The 22278-nt window shown below is 48.4% G+C and overlaps 1 protein-coding gene across 1 annotated transcript; it reads left to right on the top strand.

The window, feature by feature from the left end:
- The first annotated feature begins 900 nt into the window (after nt 1-900).
- Nucleotides 901-16952, top strand: ECHDC3 (enoyl-CoA hydratase domain containing 3). Its single transcript, XM_045557384.1, has 6 exons — nt 901-1114; nt 1323-1623; nt 6000-6121; nt 7853-7950; nt 12181-12381; nt 15711-16952. The coding sequence occupies exons 1-6, from the start codon at nt 901-903 to the stop codon at nt 16020-16022; spliced, it is 1248 nt and encodes a 415-aa protein (XP_045413340.1). The 3' UTR covers nt 16023-16952.
- Nucleotides 16953-22278: the final 5326 nt, after the last annotated feature.

Below are 22278 nucleotides of genomic sequence, written 5' to 3'. Positions count from 1 at the left end.
AGAGGAGGCCAGGAGAAGCAGCCTGCATCTGAAAAGAGTTTGCACTGCTCAGGGAAGGGCTGGCGGTGCAGCAAGTCCTGTCTTCTCCCGCCTGGGTGATGGGACGCGGTCCATCTCCGCCTCCCTGTGCGTGTCCACCGCTCTCAAACCAGGCCACAAGCTCTGAAAGACATTAGTGGGGAACAGGACAGGACAGGAATGGGATAGCAGGTGCAGGAACTCAGGTGAGGACCAAAGCCTCCACCCACAGCGCCACCCAGCATCTGGCCTGCAGCCCAGCCCGGCTCTCACTGCCGCTGCGCCTGGCGTGAGCAGGTGGGCCGGGACGCTGGCACCTGCCTGCAGGTTGTCCTGAAGTTAAAAGAGATGGCGTAAGTACAGGCGCAGAGTAGGGGGCTCCACAAACCGCGACTGTTGTTATTATTATCCAATAAAATTGAGAAGCAGGTGGGAGCTGTCTCTGAAATTGTCCATTTTCATCTGTGACTTCCAGGCTCTGAGTGTCCCCCGAGGTCCTTCCCTTTCTCAACCCCTACACACCCGTTCTCTCACACTCAGGCTCCTGTGTCCAGTGGGGCAGTCGCTGCGCCTGCTCTCAACCAAACCCCAGCGCGCCCCAGCGGAGCTGACAGGTGTGAGGCGGCAGATGTGCTCCCCAGGTGGACTCTGGCCCATGAAGGCGGTCATTTGGATCGGGCTTTCCATCTTGCACGCTCTGCACCGTCTGCGGCACTTGGCGAGACCAGGAGGGCAGATACAAATCCCAGTGCGCAACCTCGAATGTTCTGGAAATTTAGCTTGATTTATGAACTTACTTTCCACTTCAAATCCCCATGCTGCCTGGTGGCAGAAACCTAATCTAAAAGTGGATCCCAAGGGCCTCGATGAGGGGACCCGAGCATGGCAAGGTCAGCGTCCCCTGTGACCCGCGGTCGCCCGGCCGGCGGCGCAGCGGATCCTGAGGAGTCACAGCGCCACGGCGCGGCCACTCCCGGCCTGATACCTAAACAAACCATCACGTTCCGGTGCCGGTGCAAAAAGAAACAGCCGACCCGCCCCTGCCTCCCTTACACTGCTTCACAGGCCTGTCTGAGCCAGACCAACCGCGGTCGAGGTTGCGGGTTTGGAATCGGGGTCGTTCACCCAGCCATGCGGCCCGGGGGCGGGGCGGCCCGGGGGCGGGGCGGCCCGGGGGCGGGGCGGCCCGGGGGCGGGGCGGCCCGGGGGCGGGGCGGCCCGGGGGCGGGGCGGCCCGGGGGCGGGGCGGCCCGGGGGCGGGGCGGCCCGGGGGCGGGGCGGCCCGGGGGCGGGGCGTGGTCCAGCCTGGGAGGAGCGTCCCCGCGGGGCTTGGGTGCCTCCTGGCGGTTGGGTGCGGCCCTCGCTCACCGCTCGGCCCACTGCTGCGCCCTCGGAGCGCCCAGTGCCTGCGGACGTCGCAATCAGGTGGCTCTTGTCCGCTGCCATGGCGGCCGTGCGGGCCCTGGTGGCGAAGGGGCCCTGCTGGCTCCGGCGCGGCCCGAGCGCCCCGCTCCCCGCGCGCTTCTGCAGCCGGGGCCCGGCCGGGGCGGGGCGGCCGGAGTCGGAGGCGCCGCTCACCCGCGTGCGGCAGCGGGACGGCATCAGGTCAGCCCGCGGGCCGGGAGGGACGGCAGAGGCCGGGCTGGTGGTCGGGCCCCTGTCGCCGCACCGACCCGCTCAGGCCCTCGGGGAGTAGGTAGTTCCCGCGCACCGGCGCGGGTGCCCTGTGCCTGGCACGGCGGCGGGACGCACACGGGAGCCCTGGAAGTGGGGCTGCCTTGGACGCCCAACACCCCCAAACCCTCAGGGCAACCCAGTCGCTGCCGGACGTGGGGCTGGGTGTGGCCCCTCAGAAGACGGCTCTGTGCCCCCCAGAGCCGGCTCGGCTGCAGGCGAGTGTACGCTTGGCCGGGCTGCTCCTTGGCGCTCACCCAGCAGTGCAGGTATGGGGCGGGTCGGTATTTAGGACGAAGGACAGTGTCCTGAGCTCTGTCCTTTGGGCAACAAGCCTAAAACCCTTAAAAACACACCAGTGCACACACTGGACGATGGAGTAATAAAGGTTGGAGCGCCCCTGGCACCATCCAGGCCTGACCCTAACATTTGCCCGGCCAGGGCAGGGGTGCAAAAAGGAGGCCTCCATAGCACGTGCCAGTGTTTCAGAATTACCAGTCAAGCTGTTAAACAAGCGGTGTTATTCTCCTACCCTGACAAGTATACGGTCCTGAGACCTGGAAAGCCATGTTTGAATCCAGAATTCAGAAGGGGCAGAGAATCAACTGGTGGCAGCAGCTCTTTCCTTTTCTTCCTACCCTCCTCTGGTCCCCTCCCACCTCTCCACCCCTCCTTCCTGCTGCTGTGCAAGGGGCTTGCCACACAGGTCTGCAGACACCCCATCCTGTGTGTCCGAATTCTGTCTGTCCCCTCACCAGTCTAGACCACTGCTCTTGGCCACCCTTGGGCCTAGGGCTGCCCACTGCAGGGGCAGGGAATTCCAGGATCTCGGTAACTGCAGCAGAGTTTGGAGGGGGGATGATTCCATTCCCTGTGGGCTCCTGCACATCTATAAGGGCAGGCACAGCGGGAAGAAGACTGGAGCTGGGCTCTAACGTGCAGAACCCACACAGGGTCCTTCTTGCCCATTTGTAAAGACAGTTCTTCTTCTGTAACTCTAGTTACATCTGGTCAGAAGCCTGCCTTCTGGGCACAGCAGCCAGATGACAAAAGAAGGCCAGATGAGTCCTCGGAGTTAAACATGAATCAGAAAGGTAGGGGGGGGTTTGCAACAATCTATCATAAATGTTAGGAATCTTTAGTAGAAGGAAACCCCTGACTCAAGCATTTAAGCAGTACTATGTCAGGTGCTAAGCAGGAGAGCTGGAGCAATTTGGTGGCTCTTCAAGTGTCCCTTTTTGAAGCTGTTCCTCCCAAGAATAATGCTGTCTTGTAGGCAGGGCCAGCTCTGAGCTGGGCACTGTGTTAGGCACTCTGAGTGCATGACCCCTAATTCTAACAACGGCCTGGAAGATATTAATATTATGCCCACTTTACAGTGAGGACACAAGTCCAGAGAGGTGACAGCCTGTTCCAGGCCACTTACCTAGAATGTAGGATCCCCAAGAGTCAGAGAGAGAGGTCCCTCTGCCCCCAAAATTATTCCTGCACTGCCATCTCAGTACCTGCAATTTGGGTGTAGAAGAGATGACAAAAACCTGGATGTGGGGTCAATCCACCGCAATCAGAATTGGCTGTGAAAAACAGAAATGCTGGTTTTCGTCATTCACTCGGCAGATATTTATTGCATGTCTTCTCCTTGTGTGAACCTGACAGTCCCTCACTTCAGGGACCTTCTCGTGGTTTACAATGATCTTCAGACAGCTCCTGGGGCATTTATAGGGACCATCTCTTGCCACGAGACTTTTGTCACATGCCCCGGTGGTGACTGTTACCGGCTGTTGATGTGAACACCTCAGTTCTTGCCTCCCCATCACCAAAGAATGAAAGTGAGGGACATGGCGATTTGTGGAAGCGGGAAGTTTAATCAGCAAGCAACAGTACACTCCAAAAGGGGTGGGAGTGGGCACATGTCCCAGCAGACAATGGCACTTGGGTCTCCTTAGGTTTCTTCTTTTCTTTCCTCTGGCCTCTCCTTCTTCAAGACATTGTCTCCTCCCACCCCAACCTTTTTCATTTTTGACCAGTGGGGATGTTGTCACCTTCCTGCTGTTGGGCAGGGGAGTTTTTCATCTTATATGGTTAGCCCCGGATGTGTCATGGCGCCCAAAGCCCACTGTGGGTGGGCGAGCAAACTGTAATGTCATACAACATGCACTGTGTTGTTTCTGGTGACACTTGTGGTTACCCTTATCTTGTTGTTGTGACAGTATGTTCTCTTACTCAGTGTCCCCTTTGTTCACACTTCCCATTCTGTGCTTCCTCTGCTCCTCTGTCTTACTTTCCTACTGACGCTCACAGTGACTTCATTCCTAAAGAGGTTCCTCTTCTGGGAGGTAGGTGGAGCTCTCCACGCAGGGCATTGTGTGTTTGAACCGAGATAGCCACTGGGGGAGTTCAGAGTGGTGAGATTTTTAGAAGGAATTATCAACAGGGTTGATGAGCAGCTGAATAAGGAAGGGATGGAGACCTAGAATGACTTTCGGTTTCTGGCTCGGGCGACTGAGTGGTAGCGCTGAGGTAAGGGAAAGAGGACAGGGCAGGTTTGGGAGTCGGGGGGAGATGCCCAAGGAACACGTAGGTGGAGAAGGCCAGCAGACATTGGAGTGGACACGTAGGCCTGGGACTCAGCATGGAGGTGGCAGCTGACGTCAAGGCCATTGGTGAAGTCACCTGGGAAGAGCGTATGGAGTGAGAAGAGAGCAAAGGATGAAACTCTGGGGATTGTTGGCATTTAGGGGTTAGCAGACAGCTGGGAGCCCACAAAAGAAGTCAAGAAGGACTGGCCAGAGGAGTACAGAACAACGAGCACAGAAGAAACCTGGTTCCAGAAGGAAAGTGTGATCAAGATGGCGAGCGGATCTGGATAGTTAGGAGGGTACTAGTGACAACAGTCTGGGTGGCCTGGTAGGAACAGAAGCCTGGTGAACTAGCAGTTTGGAACACTGGCAGTGCATGTGACATGCGAGCCAGCGGACTAATGGGACACACAGGAACAGACACTGCCATGCTGCAAGGGTGTTTCGGCGGCTGGAATCTCTTTACACAATTTTGCCTGAGGCCTTAGAATTTAATTTAAGCATATGTCACCGACAGGATGGAAGCTTTTTGTATTTGCCTCAACAAGCACACTCATTATTTTATTGAAATGTTTATAAGCAGTTCTCTCACCAACACGACCACCCCCACCAAAGGTAGGTTTTGAAGTTGATCAGTGTATCAGCTGCAAGCAATTTTGGTACTTAAAAGAGAACATGTCTATGAGAAACAACAGGATGAACAACACAGCCGTCTGAACACTGCCGCAAAATTGAAATGGTATTCCAAAGAAAGGGGTTACTCTCATGGCATTGAAATGAATTCGGTCATCAAAGGTGTTTTCCAGAAAACTATGAAACAGAACGTTATCTATGGAAGGTCCAAGTTCGACGTAGCAGTAGGAGTATCAGATTCAAAAAAGAATGAAAAAAGGCAGAAAACCAGCAGCGGAGACTGATAGGAAACATATAAAATGTAGCACAATAATCTGGTGTGTGACTCATCGCCCATTTCTTATAACAGCGGAAATAAGACATTTGTGTATACAGGCAGCAGAGAACAATACAGGTTATTTTATTCGGCAGATGGGATACCCTAAAATAGCAAGGAGGCCCTTTGAATACCAGCTTTTTGTGAGCTGTGTGGCTTTGTCTTTTCATTCTTCATGTATCATCCCATCCTCAGCATGAATTATTTTGCAGAATTACAGGACACCACTATAAAAATAAAGGTGAAAAAATTATGTCATATATGCATATCGGCAGCTATACCTCGGCTGCCTTTTCTTTGGGGGCGGGTTGGGGGAGGTTTGGGGGTACTTTCAGTCTGGGCTCCATCCCTAACCTTATTCTGAAGAACAGTGGGAAGAAGTGAGCTGAAGGCAGCCACTGTCTGTCGGATTTTCCTGACTCCTGCTGCTGTCACACAAAACCTGCATCCCCTCGTACAGGCGGCAATGATTTCGGGACCACTGTGACTTGCCCTGTCTGTGGAGGTGGCAGTCATGTTTCTGACAGCAAGTGTAGAGACAAAGAGAAACAAATCGTGGGAGGAGGGTGAAAAATCAGCCTGCATTTCAGGGCATCTGTTTCTTGTTTTGACTTAGCTGTCACTCCAGAGAGCCGCACACCCTCCTCGTTGGCACTAAGCACCTGCCGATTGCTTTCCTTGGGTTTTTAGAAATAGCTCCCAAATTAGAGAGGAATTGCAGGGGTCCTCACTTGTTCTGACTAGTGCATGACCCAGTGATTGTAAAATGTTCTTCACAGGAACATTGTCTTGAGCAATCCCAAGAAGAGGAATGCCTTGTCACTTGCAATGCTGAAGTCTCTGCAAAATGACATTCTTCATGAAGCCGAAAGCAATGATTTGAAAGTCATTGTCATTTCAGGTATAGAGTGATATTCGTCCTTAGTGTTCTGCAGGGGCCATAAGAGGTTTCTCACAATTCTTTGGTTAACTGGGGCCTTTCCTTAACTGGAGAATCGTTGCTCCTTTACAAGAATGTTAATTATGGAAAACTCTTGTGTAGTCGGGGACATGGTCCTAACACTACTAACTGCAGAAATTATTATAGTAAAGACTCCTGTTCAGTGAAAGTACTGTCAGAGACTGAACGTTTTTGTGCTTGGCTATGCTGGTCTTCCCATGAAAATCAGAGAACTGATTTCTTCATGGACCTTATAAAGTGGGTTTAATTACTAGTCCTTTTGGTAGATTAGCTAGTCAGCTAGGACCCGACCATTTGGGTGTTTGATGTGTTTGTCTTTTCTGTTCTTACCAGAAAAATATAGTAGATGATGCTTTGTGATGCTTTATTTTGCAAATAAGGATCAGTGCTTCTGGCGCCCAGTACTCAGAATGTTATCTCTTATCAACGGTTTACTAAACTAAAATTTGCAATTGTGTTATATGGCGGTGGAAAAAGAAATCAGAACTAGCAGAGTTCAGCTGCCATGTGGGATGTTTGCAGAGGCAACCGGCTTCTTAACTAGACTATTTTCTCACTTGTAGAAAGAGGATAGTATCGCCTGTCAAAATAACCACAACAAAAGGGAAATATGAGAAAGTGTTATCAGCTCATGAGTGGAATGACATTGTGTTGTCATTGTTGTTGATGACAATGACAGCTGCCACATCCATGAATCCCTGATCTGTAAAATCAAGAGCTTGGCTCCAGAGGCCTCTTCCCACTCTGACCTTCCCAGTTCAGCCTCTATGACAGGCTCCTGCCCACAGGCTAAATCAGTGGTCCCCAACCTTTTCGGCACCAGGGACCGGGTTCATGGAAGACAGTTTCTCCACAGACCAGGGGTGGGGTGGGCACAGTTTCAGGATGATTCAAGTGCATTACATTTGATATGAGTCTGCAAGCAATTGATTTATTATGGTCTCTGTGCAGTCGAACCTCTCTGCTAATGATAATCTGTGTTTGCAGCCGCTCCCCAGTCCTCAGCTCCATCTTGGATCATCAGGCATTAGATTCCCAGAAGGAACATGCGACCTAGATCCCTCGCACGTGCAGTTTACAGTAGGGTTCGAGCTCCTGTGAGAGTCTAATGCTGCCACTGATCTGACAGGAGGTGGAGCTCAGGCGGTGATGCGTGTGATGGGGAGCGGCTGTCAATATGGATGAAGCTTCGCTTACTCACCCACCGCTCACCTTCTGCTGTGCAGCCAGACTCCTAACAGGCCTTGGACCAGTACTGGTCTGCGGCCCGGGGTTTGGAGACCACAGGGATAAATGACAAGAGTGCTGCCTACGGCATGGGGGGTTTTGATGGGCCCACATGAGCTGATACACCCAGGCCAGACCAAGTCACAAAAGCTCTGTTAAAGACACCTTCACCTTGGTCCCTGAGCCTTCTCCTTGTGCAAATGCGTGTTCTTATCAGTTTCCATCCTGGACTTTCAGGATACAGATGGCTCACCTTGCATTTTCCATCACACGATTCTGGCTGTAACTTTTCAAGTGCACCGGAATTAGTCTTATCAGAACGGAGCCATTAACTTTCTCTTTGTGAAAGTCTGCTGCAGTTACAGGCAGACAAGTGAGTGAACTGCCCACGGTCTGGCTGTTGACATCTTTTCCTTTTCTTTTCTCAATTGGTAACATTCGCAGCTGAGGGGCCCGTTTTTTCTTCTGGGCATGATTTGAAGGAACTGACCAGTGAGCAAGGCCGAGATTACCATGCTGAAGTGTTTCAGACCTGTTCCAAGGTAAGCCGGGATGACGGTCCACGTTGCAAACCTCAAAGTGATCCTTATGTTAACGTCGAGTTAGATATCTGGTTTACGGGTCAGATTTTATCGTGAGCCCTAACAGCAAAGAGCAGCTAAAAACCCTGTGGTCCTCGAATCCTTCATCCAAGCAATTATTTGGCTGAAATTTTTAAGAAGTGACTGTAATTTGCTATTGATTTTGTTTTGTGCTAAAGAAAATAGAATATACGATGGTACGGTTGCCGTCTCCAGCACTGTGGGGGTGTATCTTGGTACACAAGTTTTAAGTAAGAGGTAAAAGGTGCAAACACATATCTTTAGAGAGGAAAAACCTACGATCACGATCATTTTAAACATTGTTAAACTACAACAACTCATTAAATGGGAAAGAAAGCATTCACACATGGCCCAACAATAGTGGTTTTGAGAATTATTTTCAAATCTTTCTTTTAACCTTTATAATCCCCACCTCCAAGTAGGAAAATTAACCTCTTCATTTTTGCTTCTTTTCTGCCTCTTTCATTACATTAAAGAGGAAAATTGCCAATAGCCACAGAGGTACAAAAAGTTCTGGGTGGTTTATAAATGCATCGGATCAACCCTGCGTAATAGTAACACACTGTTCACTTAATGAGCATTGAGCACCTACGAGATGCACAATGCAGGTACTTGCAAGGTATTGAGGAAAATATAAGAGGGAAAAAAAAGTTTGCTGTCAAACTGAAACTGGAAGTCTAGTAGGGAAACGAGACATATAAGACAGTTTTGTAACCTGACCAGAAATTAGCTCAATTTTTCATTCATTCATTGACTTATTCATTCATGTGGTCATTAGCGATCCAGCAAATATGTAATAATCCCTGCTTTGCCGACAACACAGGTGAGCAAGAGGGAGGCGAAAGGAAAGGTGACTGAGATACGCTGTTGACTGCCACTTGTTTTCCTTGCTCTTCCAGAAACCCATAAAGAGATCGGGTTATATTTTTCTCATTTCATAGAAAGACAAAGAGGAAAGTGATTTATGTGAAGCTCCATGTGGAGGTGGAAGCAAGCTAGAACTAAGACTTAGGTCTCCTGTTTCCTATGCTAATAATGTTTATGTGACATTCTGCTCTGGGGTTTGCCAAGGCTTGATGCTTTAAAAGTTTTTTTTTTTTTTTCTGATATGTAGTATGTTTGGCTAAAGAAAAGCATCAAAGAAAACCAGTAGAGCTCTTCTATCCTCCCTCAAGGGTCTGCTTTTATCACTCTGCTGTGGTAACGTCATGACCTGAGATCTAAACGGGTTAGCAGAGGGCCACGGGGGAACCAGGGCTGCTTCAGAGGATAAAGGCCAGATTCCTTGGAAGCTCCCAGAAAAAGACTCAGTGCATAAACAGGCCCCGGCCCTAAAGTGGTAAGATAGGAGTGAAAGTGTATTGATTTCTTTAATACTGTTTCTAAGGAAATCAAATTGTCTTGGATAAATACGAGCAACATGAACTTGTGCAAGATTTCAATTTCCAAGCGTAATCAACAGGCAGATTGGAACAGAATGAGCTAGATATTTCATCGCTCCGCTCATGCATGAGAAAATTTGATTTTTAGAAAGGAAGACAGAGGTATCTGAATTAGCTCAGCTTCTAAAAACTACAGCAAATTTGTTACAGAACACGAGGACCACATGATAGTTAATTATTTACAGATCAGGAGCAGGGCAGATTAAGAATGAAAAGAATGAGAATGAGAAGAACTTGGTTATGGAAGAGTGAACGTGACCTTCTGCAGGGCTGATTTGGTGGCTTCTGCTGGAGATTTGTCCCTTGTCTCTGTCCTAATATCCTGTGGAAGTTTGGAGATGAAACTCAAGTCCAGGAGGGATCCTACTCTTACTTCTTACACCCCACAAATGAAATGACAATTGGACAGGGTCTCTTGCTTTTGGAAATAAGTTGGAATCCTCAGTGACACCGTTAAAGGAGGCGAGGGCAGAGTTCAATTTATGTCATGTTTTGGAGTAGGCAGAACAAAAAACGGCACTTAATTCAGGAAGGGCAAATAGGAAATAGAACCAATTTTTGACTTTCTAGGGTTTGACTATCCTAGCTTATTATATTTATTATAAATAAATGTTTATTATATTTATTATACTTTGTCTTTTCTGAACCACTCTCTAACTTTATTTAAAATATTTTTTCAATTATGAAAGTAATAAGTACTTATTATAAAAATTTTTTGAAGATCTAGAAAAATAAAAGGAAGAGAAATAAATTACTGATGCCATACCATAATCATACCAGCTAGAGAGAACTATATTTTATATTTCTTTTTTCTAGAAAGCCTAGATCTGAGCCCGTATTATTTCTTTTAAATCATTTTTCCTGTATGCTTATTTGTCTGAATAGTCATATATAGGTATGATTATAGTGTGTAATTGTATGATCATAGCACTGAATGCTTAGTATATGCCAGATGACATTTTAAGTACTTTAGGCACATTAATATGCGTGACTGCCATATTCTGTAAGGTTGATACTATTATTATACCCATTTTACAGATGTGAAAACTGAGGCACTAAGTGACTCATCCAGGGTTAGGCAGCAAGCTCCAGACTGCCATGCTGGTATTTCTGTTGGAAAATTTCATTTTAATGAGAATACAGCATGCTCTTCAATGGATATAGTTTAGTTTACATGGCCATTTACTTATTTTTGTATATTTATATGATTTATAGTTTTTTACTATTATAAAACAATGATTTGCTGAGCATCTTTGACCATAGAGCTTCTTACCTATTTCAGATTATTTCTTAGAAGTAGAATTCCTAGATCAAAGGTATAAGCATTTTTAATGCTGTCAACTATATGCTGCATTACCTAAGTATTTTTCTACCGGGTTTTGTGAAATCCTAGCTGTCCACAGATGGCAGACAGGACATGGAGACTGTTCAACTCTAATCCCAATCAGTTGGCTTTTCCCAAGTCACTTCAGTTCACTGAGGGACGGACAACACTCAGAACTAAAAATCTTTCTTTGTAGCAAGACTAGAAATTCTTGTGTTTTCCTCTCCTTGTTATTCCATTTCACCAGGAATGAGTCTATCACCAACCAGTCCCCAACCTCACCTTAGGATGCACGAACCCCCTAAATCCACGCACAGTTTTGTGTACAGGTATGCACAGGGGAGAGGTTCATTAGCATTTATCAGATTCTCAAAAGGCGGCCCCTCCCCGCAAAAAGTCAAAAACCACCACTCTAGAATAAGACACCACAGCCTTCCCTATAGAACTGCTTATTTTAGAATAGAGCTAACAAATATCAAATGTTTACGAATATAAAAGATACATTTCTTAGACAAAACCTTCAAATCAATGAAGGTCATTCTTCTTTGAATTGCCGCCTTGGGGAAAGAAACCCAGATTTAGTTCCTATCCTCCCTCTCTCCCTGCAAAGGTTCAAAGAGCACCAGTTTAGAAATTGAAGTTACCATAGCAACACAATCTGTTTAGAGTGTCATGAAAAAATAAGCCGCAAACCTAAGTTAAAGTTCTGGGGATTCGTGGCGGGGGGCTGGGGTCACATGAGCACATGTTGGTCTCACCTCTCTGTGCCAATGGCTCCATTTTAGGAATTTTGTTTATTTTGATGACAGCAGGGCCTGCCCCCCGCCATTTTAATAGAATGAAGAGAGTATTCTTGGTGCTAATTTGAGAAGTAATGACTAAGGAGATTGCCTTCAAGTCCCTTTTCCACCTTAATTTTTCAAGGAAGCACCAAATACCAGTTTCAGACTTTTTAACCCAAGGGCCACACACAGGCAGGGTGAGAACTGAACTGTTTGTGAAGCGCTTTGTTCCCCAGAGATAAAAATCCACGCTGTTCTGCCGTGGGGTGTGGGGTTGGGGTGGGTTGCCACCTCGCAGAGCTAGCCTTGGGGCCATAGACCCTGAGTCCACCCGTTTCCGGTTTCCTGCCAGGTGGCCTCAGGCAGGTGACATCCCCCTCAGAGCTTGGTGATTTTTTGCAAAATAGGGTTCCTCCTTCATGGGGTTCTTGGGAAGAACAGATTATACAGTCTGGTTCAGAGCACATATTTTATACAAATTAGTGCTTTTTGTGCCTTTTTGCATAGAATCTGATGAACTAATACATAGGAAAAGTGCTCTGGCAACATCCTATATAAAATGATGGGTGCTAACGTCATGCCTCACTCTGCAAGGAAGTAACAGGTGTGTTTGCTCCCACAGGTCATGATGCTGATCCGGAACCACCCCGTCCCCATCATTGCCATGGTCAATGGCTTGGCCACCGCTGCCGGCTGTCAGCTGGTCGCCAGCTGTGACATTGCCGTGGCCAGCGACAAGGCCTCTTTTGCTACACCTGGGGTGAACGTCGGGCTCTTCTGTTCCACCCCTGCGGTTGCCCTGGGGAGGGCAGTGCCCAGAAAGGTAATTTAACTTCTCTGGATCCTTCTCTGGAGCCCGTCCTCCAGTTTGTGTGGCTTTTCGGAATCAGCTTGTTTAAAACGCCGTTCATAGCAGGGCATGCCGCCCTAAGCACACCTGGTTGGATGAGACACTACAGCCCTTCTACTGTCAGGGAAGGCAGGGCCACCTGCTTGTCTCTTCCTCTGCAGCTTCTTACGCTGGGCGCCAATTTGTAAAGCCACTGCATTTCCATCTTGCATGCCCCTCGGTACAACGGCTTAGGTTTTTAAATTTGTTTTGTTTGTTTTCATAAAGGCACATGGTTTTGCAGTCTTACATGAAATGCAGTTGAGAATCAGTTTTGTTGCACTGAACAGTTGCCTGTGAGATACAATTGTGTGCCGACACAATGCCAGCATCAAGAGGCTGGGATAGTAGTGTCGCCGGCTTACTGTTCATCAACCATCTGTCCTGTTCCAGAAAGGACTTAAAGTAGTTGATTTACTGAGTGTGTTTGGTTAAACTCAGTTGCGTTTCGGGAACACGAATATCTTCTGCACAATATGTTGAATCTGCCCAAGGAGGAGCCATGTTGACAAAGTGGTTGACAAAGTTTGTCATTGCTAACTACATTGAAGTCCATTTTCATCACAAGGCTTCCTTCCTTCCTACAACATCATAAAATAACATTTACAGAACATCCCTTAAGTATAAACTGACAGTGCCCTTATTCTAGAAAAAGTGCATTCCTGTTCTCAGTTGGAAATCTGTAAAAAGGGGCCAGAGTCATATACCACACCAAGCAGGAAATCTAAATTGCTTTCTAGAACGTATGGTCTGTTTTAGCATCAGCTATGAAAACTGGCAGTTGCTCACATGCCCAAGGCACATAAGAAATGAGACCCAGGGGGACTTCAGCAGTAGGACCAAGAGGCTCAGGGCAGTACACCTGCAAGCTCACAGGCTTAGGAAAACTGGCTGGAGTGGGCTCCGCACGGCAACAGGTGACAGCTTGCTAAAATGTCTCAGGCTGAGAGGGTGTTTTGATTCTGTCAAGGTAGACATTTACCTTAAACATATAGATATTTGGCTGGGCGCAGTGTCTCACACATGTAACCCCAGCACTTTGTGGGGACAGAGACAGGAAGATCACTTGAGCTCACAAATTCAAGGTCACGGTGAGCTACGAATGTGCCACTGCACTCCAGCCTGGGCGACAGAGTGCGACCCTGACTCTAAAAATAAATAAATAAATAAAAAGTATAGATATTCATTCAGTAAATATTTCTTAAGTCCCTACTTCATGCCAGCACATTAAATGAAAATGTTATAATACATATCTATTGTCAGAGCTTATTCATAAACTATCTTATAACTGTGCAAATCAAATCATGAGGCCTTTGTATAGTGACAGGTGGCTGTACTGGTTCGGTTAGCCTGCCTGGTAGCGTCTGTCCTGAACACCTGACATGCTGGAGGGTTCCACAGTCCGGCATTTGAAACCTTCAAATCAGCCCTGCTGTCAGGAGAAGAATCCATTCTCTCTCAAAACAAACTTTTGAAATAAAGGCTGATTAGAATTGATTCCTAGAAATTTAACACCATAGTTATCAAATTTTAAATTAGTTTTTAAAAAAGAGGGGAAAATGGGACAAAAACAGGCCCGAAGTTCCAAGGACGCCCAGTCCTGAGAACCATATTGCAAAATTGCCCAGTGACACAGATTAAAGGGCAGGATGTCGTAAGACACAAAGTAGATTTTTACCTCCCAAAGACAGTGTTGGCAAGAGCCAGGCCTTCTCAGAACATGGGACAAAAAGTCTCCCAGATTATCTTGCTCCGTGCTCCTCGTGTTCTGACCCCCAGAAGGCCCCTGAATCGCTCAACTTGAGACTTCAGACGGGGGTCTGGGGTCCTGGCAATACTTGGCTTTGCACCGCGGGCTCATTAACGCTGGGCTCCTTGGGAGCATGAACCAGGGATGTGGTTTGGGGTCCACACGAATGCGCAGAAACCTCAGTCACTGATAAAAGGAAACCTGCAGGAGGAAAAGCCTGCCGGAACTCAAGGCCTTTGCGAGGTTTCTGGATTTGCAGATCTGACCTATGTGGCTTGTTTGGGGAGGAAAAATTGGGATTCATAAAAATCTAAACCCGACCCAAAACACCTGCCTGTCGTCTGTGCGTCCCTGCATGCGTAGGAGCGCATCCACGCACGGGCACACGGAGCACGCATGGGCGCTGAGTGCAAGTCCCGCGTGCAGCCACGGGGAGGCGGGCAGGCGCTTCTGCAAACCGGCCGGGCCGGAAATTGCCGCCCTCGTTGCACCCGCTGAGCCGACACGAGTCGGTCTCTGGCGCCCTCTGCTGGTCACCCCGGGGACCTGCCTGCTCGGCTGCGCCGGAGACCCAGGGCCGCGACCTGTCCTCCGGGTGCAGAAAACGAGCGGTGGAGCTGCGCGCTGCAGCCACACTCTGCCCGGGCGGGAATAATTTCTCCCGTTTGTAAACTGCTTCTCTCCTGCGGCGCGTTGACTAATGCATCTTCTCGGCGCCACGGGAGCACGCTGCCAGGTGCCGCTGCTCCCCTCCCCGGGCACAGCCAGGCCCCAGGCAGTTGGCCTCACCAGACAGCACGTGACACATCGGAGCCCCTTGGTCCCACACCAGTCATTTTCCCAGGTAAACGCTTCCCCGTTTACCCATCGCAGCTTTGTGTGTCTGTGGAATCTAAGAGTCTCATGAGAACAGAGCAGGATTCCCAAGCTGGAGAGGGCTAAAGCCCTGCTGCGCAGACCCCAGGGCCCCCGGGCCACATGCTGAGTCTCAGGCCTGCCCCAGACCGCATTTTAGCAGCGAGTTGCGTGGCCAGAGTTTGAGGAGCGCAGCCTTGGAGAGCACAGGGTTCAACACCCCAATTCTGACAGCTTGGCTGCAGGTTCCAAGAGAAAGAGCCGGGCAGAAGCTGCTCCGCCTTTCTGACCCGGCCTCAAAGGAGCCAAGTGTCACTTGTGCTGCGCTGTTTGCCCTCGTTCAGTCGTTCGCAAATATTTAGCAGGTTGCTCACTGTGTGCAAGACAGCCTTCTAGTGCCGCAGGTGCAGAAATGAACAAGACTTTAAAACGTAAAAAATCCTGCCCCATCGGAGTTCACATGCAGCAATGGAGACACACAATAAACATGTGAAATACATAGTATGATAAATGGGAGAAAGTGCAAAGGTTAAAAATTTAGCCGGAAAGGGACACAGTGTTGGGGCTTGTTTCACAGTATTAACAGGGTAGTCAGAGTGGAGAGGGCGGGTCACAGCGGAGCACCTTAATGACCTCCGTGTCCCCCGCTTGCCCCCAGGTGGCCTTGGAGATGCTCTTCACCGGGGAGCCCATCTCCGCGCAGGACGCCCTGCTGCACGGGCTGCTCAGCAAGGTGGTCCCCGAGCCGCAGCTGCAGGAAGAGACCATGAGGATCGCGGCCAAGATCGCCTCCCTGAGCCGCCCCGTGGTGTCCCTGGGCAAGGCCACCTTCCACAAGCAGCTGCCCCAGGACCTGCATACGGCCTACCGCCTCACCTCCCAGGCCATGGTGGACAACCTGGCCCTGCGGGACGGGCAGGAGGGGATCACGGCCTTCCTCCAGAAGAGGAGGCCGGTCTGGTCACACTGAGCACCGGCGAGCAGGCCCACGGCCCACCTCCCGATCCCAGCCCCTGCCGCTGCCTCTCGACAGACGACAGGCTGCTATCAATATTGGTTTCACATTAGTATCGTCATATTTATGACAATAATAGTAAAAGCCATGAATTCACGGGGAGAGGATGAGTGGAGAGTGGCTGTGTTGCTAACTCAGTGGGAGGCTGGTGAGCCCCTGCGGCGGGCCACCCCTGGCAGGCCTGGCACCAGGGACACTCCTCCCCAGCGCCCTGGGTGACCGGCCACCTTCACGTGGCAGGTCACACAGCCCAGTCGAGGCAAGAAAGGAGGGTGGCGACCTGACCCTATTCAGAAACGTCCTCCAAGGAGTGGTTAATTCTGGTCGCTCAAGAGAGGGGAAACATTTCACATCTCCACGATACTCTCCCACACTGAAAATCTGGATTCGAAACAGAAAAAACATCACAGCTATGGCTTTGGAATAATCTTATGTGATTTAAATAGATTAAATATTTATAGAGACCGGTAATTTTTTCTTCCCAACTACACTGGAAGCTAAGGGAAAAAAAATCAATTAGCTGCGTCTTTGTTTGCCCACGCTGATCGCCACGGAGCCGGCGCCCGGTACGCCGGTCACGAGTTTCCCTGCCGTCCAACCGTCTGGGAAAATCTTACCCCTGAAGCAGGTTCTGTGACCTTCATGGCCCCAGGTGCCTTTGGAAGCCCCACCCCACACATCACATCATATAGGACACACCCGTGTCCCACACCAAATATAATTCTTGTATTTTGGGAAAACGGTTGAATAATTTGATGTTTAAGTTTTTTAAACATTTTTGATTAAAGATGATTATTTAGCAATCTAGTGTGTAAGAGTTAAATTCAACACTATTGAAGTTGACATATTACATTTTGTAAACTTTTAATAAAATAGTAAATTTCAGTCTTGCAAGGGTTTTTCTTTTCCTCCTTTGGAGCCCAAAATTTATTTGTCCGGTCTCAAACAGGCCCGTGAAAAGCTGGCAGGCCACCTGCGCTCTGTCTAGTGTCTTGAATGGAACGGTCTGGCCCAGTCTAACTGTGAGAGGGGAGGTGGCCCTTCCCCAGGGAAATGGGGAGAAGGGACCCTGGGGGTTGGGTGACCCCAGTGTCACCAGCTTGATATTCCCAGCGTGGCACCTCATTCTCCCCGATCTCATAGTTTTCTTCAGATCTCCCTGGCCTGCCCCAGAATGTTTAAGGACAGACCCTAAAAATCAATTTTGCAAGTATCTTTTACACATTTAAGAACCCTTTTTTATATTGTATATTTTTTTGTATTTTTCTTACCAAATTTTATACTGAAGTGTAAATTCCAGTCTTGGAAATTTCTAGCAATTTAGAAAACAAACAGCAAATGTATTTATTGGTCAAGGTAGAATGTGATTTAGATCTTATCAGCTCCTAGGTTGATAGAGTCACTGCTCTGTGCCTGGCACTGGTGCGAGCATTTTGCAGATGGAAATACATTAAATCCTCACAAAGGCTCTACGACGTAGGCCTTATTAACCCCATTTTCCAGGTGAGAAACTAAAAGCACAGAGATATTAAATGCCTTGCTCATCATCACACAGCTAGTAAGGGGCAGGATTGGGTTTTATTATTGTTCAGAGACTAGGTTTTGCTCTGTCGCCCAGGCTGGAGTGCAGTATCGCAATCATAGCTCACTGCAGCCTCCAACTCCGGGGCACGAGCAATCCTCCTGCCTCAGCCTACCTAGCAACTGGGACTACAGCTGCAAGTCCTCGATTCAGTGTCTGCTGTTGGGGGGGTACCCAAAGTGAGTCGGGAAGCTGGTTCGTTCTGAGCACTCATAAGCACCCCGTTCCCCCAGCACAGAAGTGTCCGTGCACACGTTTTAGCAACACAAGGCATGTTGCCATGAATCATCAGGACTGGTTGCTACATGAACAGCATAGGCCATAAGTGTTGCAGGAATCACAAGGGAGAATCCACTTTGACTCATTAGTGAGTCAATGGCACCATCCCTGTAAGCTTTGGCTCTCCAAGTGGGAGGAGATCTTGGCTCTAAGTTACAAATTGGGACATCGCACACATACAAACGACTAGAAACATATAGACCCAGACAGTCCCGGTACCCAAAACAGAATCCTCTGACCAAATGCTGGAGTGGCCTGCCTGTTGACATCCCCCCAAACTAACAGGGCAAACCACCCCATGAATGTTCTAGGCTTTCTGGAAATTTATTTAGCAACATTCGGGGGAAGAAAGAGCAGGTGTGTTGCCCCAAAACTCCCCTCCAGAGGCCCCCGGGAGAAGGAATTTATGAGCTACTACAGCTCCAGTCCCTTCCTTGGCATTTATTGGCTTTTTGATGAATGTTGGAGCAATTTTTCTGTCAACAGCTTCTCATTAGGGGCCCGGCGATGTTCTTTCTGACCATTATTTTACTCAGTATTATGCCTGGTCACAGAGAGGAGAAGAGGTTGCGCTTAGAAACCATCCATCTTTGCAACAGCAAAGGCTCAGATAATCTGCTTCAAAACCCCCTCCCGTGCTGACAGCCGCCCCGGGGCACCACCGAGGATCCAGACAGACGCCGGCTCTAATGAACTCTGGTCCTCTGGCATCATGTCGCTCCATTCCTTTAAAGACCATTTCAAGTTTGATTCTGTTTCTTTTTAAAATAAATTATGGGGAACTTGTTGGAGAAGCAATCACTAGGACTCACGTTTTAGAGATGACAGATTGTTATGACCAGTGACAAGCTGCCTTGGAAAGATCTGGAGCCAGCAGGTGGTGGAAGAAGGTGCCCGGTTTCCTTAAGGGGCTGTTAATTTCAGCTCTCAGACGCACCATTTTAAAACAGGGTATAAGAAAGTATTTGGAAGCAATTCCTGAAGTTTCTGCCATTCTTTAGCATCAATATCAACTTTAATTTGCTGTCCCCCACCTCACCTACCAGCAGACAGGAATCTAACCTAGGTCAGCACATTTTAAAAGATGGTGTTTAATCTAAACCATTTTAAACAAAAGTCAAGAGAAAGTGTGATAAACCACCGTGTACTCGCCACCCACCTTAGCAATGATCGATTCACGGCCAATCTTGCTTCCTCTACCCTGACCCACACACGCCTCACATGCCCTGGACTGTTTGGAAGTGAATTCCACATCACGTTTTATAAGTAAGGTACTCACATGTGACCACTCCTCAAGTACAGCTCAACAGTAAGTTTCTCCCAGAACACAGGTCCCCAAAGGGGCTGCCTGTGTAGACTGTTGAGACAGTCACATGATGTCATCGTTTTAGGAGCAATTTTGGCCAAAGATCTGGGGAACTCTCTCTGCCCAGGACCCAAATAAGTTTTGTTTTATAAATCAGCAAGTAGAAGACTCAGGACCCTTAAGATATACGTCAAAGAGTTTTCAGCAAAGACAGTTTATTTTCTACTCAAGAAACATTGTCATAATATCATCCACACTGGTTCCACTGGCCCAATCTAATCCCGGCTCCTCTCCCTCGAGGGACATTGTCTCTTTTACATCTAAGAAGATTCACATCAGTGACATTCAACCAGAACTCTGCCAGCCAGCACCGAGAGGCAGGCTTCCTCATTATCTACCAGATATGATAACCGGCGTTCTCCCTGGGGGAATCCCAACGTTAGGGGGAATTTGGGACTTTTGTGAGAGCATTTTCATGGTCAAAAAGAATTGGAAACATTACAGGCACTTAGCTGTCAATGGCCAGAAATATTAGCTGCCTCAAAAACCATGAAACAGTCCTGTAAACCAAAGCAGCGTCCCACGTTCCATAGGGCTGCACATTCGGGTGGGTGAGAAACCGGCTTGCAGTCATCCGAGCCTAGAAAGCAACTCCGCTTCGCAAATCAGCACGAGGCATATTCACACACCTGCACGGCACACACAACGCTCCAGGAATTCCACTGTGGAAGCTGAAGGAACTTTACCAAGAGTTGTTCACCATTTAGAAAACTGTGTCCCCAAAAGCATTTGCTCACTAATGAGTCAAAAGTGGATTTTTTTTTTTTGTCTTGTTCCCTGTAATACTTACTGCCTATGCTGTTTTGTTCATTTAGCAACCAACCCTGTTGCTTCAATTGTAACCTGTCTTCTGTGGCAAGAGTTTATGTCACCTAAAACGTCCAACTGATCTGCTTTTGTAGTTGTCACATTCACAGTGATTTTACATATAGGTACAAGCACCGGAGGACTTCATTTGTCTTCTACTACAGTCCTGTGCAGTCACTGACGTACTGAGATTGCCATCACTGTGCCTTCTGCCATTGTGGCATCTTTTGAACCTGACAAAACTACTGGAAAACAGCTCCACCAAAACAAAGACACAAGCCAGGAAAGGAGACAGGAGGCCAGAGAGCCCGTCTGTCCAAGAGAACCTCTCTCACCTCCTTGGACTCATCCCACCGCTCTGCACAGGGGTGACCTCACAGCACTGAGTGGGGGTGTCTGCGAAAGCCCACCCACATTTGCTCATCCAGTGCCTGCAAGGGACTTACAGCCCCTCGAGGCAAGTCCTGGCCATCAGGGCATGGGAGCAAGTGGGTAAGAGCTCATCACGTGGTCCCTCAGAGAACTCAGGGATGCCTTCTACTAAGCTCCCCGGAAAGTGCCACCAGGACCGAGCCCCAGGTACCCACAGCAATGACCAACTCAGTGACATGCCTTTCCCTCCTCCTGTTTCCCCTCTTGCTCCTGTCCCTGGGATCACCTTCCGGAATAAACTGCCTGCATGCGGTCCCATGCTCGGCCATCTGCAAACTGGAGCCTCGGACAATCTGCTTCTGCTGTTTCTGTCATTAACCTCTGATCACATTTCACGAATTAATTCTGTGCTTATAGAGAATGAACAGGAATATTTAATCATTATCAGATAATATCTAGGCCGGGTGTAGTGGCTCACGCCTGTAATCCTAGCACTCTGGGAGGCCGAAGCGGGAGGATCGCTCAAGGTCAGGAGTTCGAGACCAGCCTGAGCAAGAGCGAGACCCCATCTCTACTAAAAATAGAAAGAAATGATCTGGACAGCTAAAATTATATATATAGAAAAAAATTAGCCAGGCGTGGTGGCACATGCCTGTAGTGCCAGCTACTCGGGAGGCTGAGGCAGTAGGATCGCTTAAGCCCAGGAATTTGAGGTTGCTGTGAGCTTGACGCCATGGAACTCTAGCCTGGGCAACAGAGCGAAGCTCTGTCTCAAAAAAAAATAATAATAATAATATCTAAACTTTTAGGGTACCTACATAAGAAAGAAATTGGTCATATAAACCAATACACTCCCCACCCTTGTAGACAGTCACATGTCCAAAGAAAGAAGTCAGTGGCCCCAGACACTTGTCAAATTAGAACAACCTACGCCCACTCTTTCTCAGCACTTAATGCAGCAGTTATAAAATTCTCCAGCAGAGGGCGGTGGTTGTTTATCTCTAGATAGAAATTTTGAGGCTGGTTACTTTGACTGCAAAAATTGCCTTTGCGGCCGGGCGCGGTGGCTCACGCCTATAATCCTAGCTCTGGGAGGCCGAGGCGGGTGGATCGCTCGAGGTCAAGAGTTCGAGACCAGCCTGAGCAAGAGTGAGACCCCCGTCTCTACTAAAAATAGAAAGAAATTATCTGGCCAACTAAAAAATATATATACAAAAAAATTAGCCGGGCATGGTGGCTCATGCCTGTAGTCCCAGCTACTAGGGAGGCTGAGGCAGTAGGATCGCTTAAGCCCAGGAGTCTGAGGTTGCTGTGAGCTAGGCTGATGCCACGGCACTCACTCTAGCCCGGGCAACAAAGTGACACTCTGTCTCAAAAAAAAAAAAAATTGCCTTTGCTTTTCCGTCCTGAAACTAAGTAACTCATTTAGCAGGTTATAAAGTTTGTTAGCTGTCTGGCCAAAGCTGTGAAGAGGAAGAAGCTCATAAATATAGTTATTTGCTTTTCTTAATTTTTTTGAAATAATAGAGCCTGCTGACATCACAGTGTGCTGCAAATATTGCTCCCTGATTTTTCACTCCATTAAGCAGCTCAACATCTCTCTGCTGTGGCCGTGACGAAGTATTTCTCTACAGTTGACTCTGACTAGTCCGTTTTAACGGAGATATGATAGAAATATGGTTTTTTGAACACTTATTTAGTGAGGGAACAAAATTATACTGCTAATTATGTTGTTTGCTCTGATCTTAAATTTATATTCCCTGAGCATGTGTCCCCCTCTTGCCTGGATGCCTCTCCACTTCTGA

This window comes from Lemur catta, chromosome 1 (genome assembly GCF_020740605.2).
Source record: "Lemur catta isolate mLemCat1 chromosome 1, mLemCat1.pri, whole genome shotgun sequence".
Taxonomy (NCBI): domain Eukaryota; kingdom Metazoa; phylum Chordata; class Mammalia; order Primates; family Lemuridae; genus Lemur; species Lemur catta.
This window is presented reverse-complemented; position numbering and strand designations above follow the sequence as displayed.

Bases quoted from the DNA above. Each gene is read 5' to 3' on its own strand.
- ECHDC3 (XM_045557384.1), top strand. From the start codon at position 901: ATGGCAAGGTCAGCGTCCCCTGTGACCCGCGGTCGCCCGGCCGGCGGC. The intron at 1,624-5,999 runs GTCAGCCCGCGG...TGTTCTTCACAG, and splicing joins CGGCAGCGGGACGGCATCAG to GAACATTGTCTTGAGCAATC. The intron at 7,951-12,180 runs GTAAGCCGGGAT...TTGCTCCCACAG, and splicing joins TGTTTCAGACCTGTTCCAAG to GTCATGATGCTGATCCGGAA.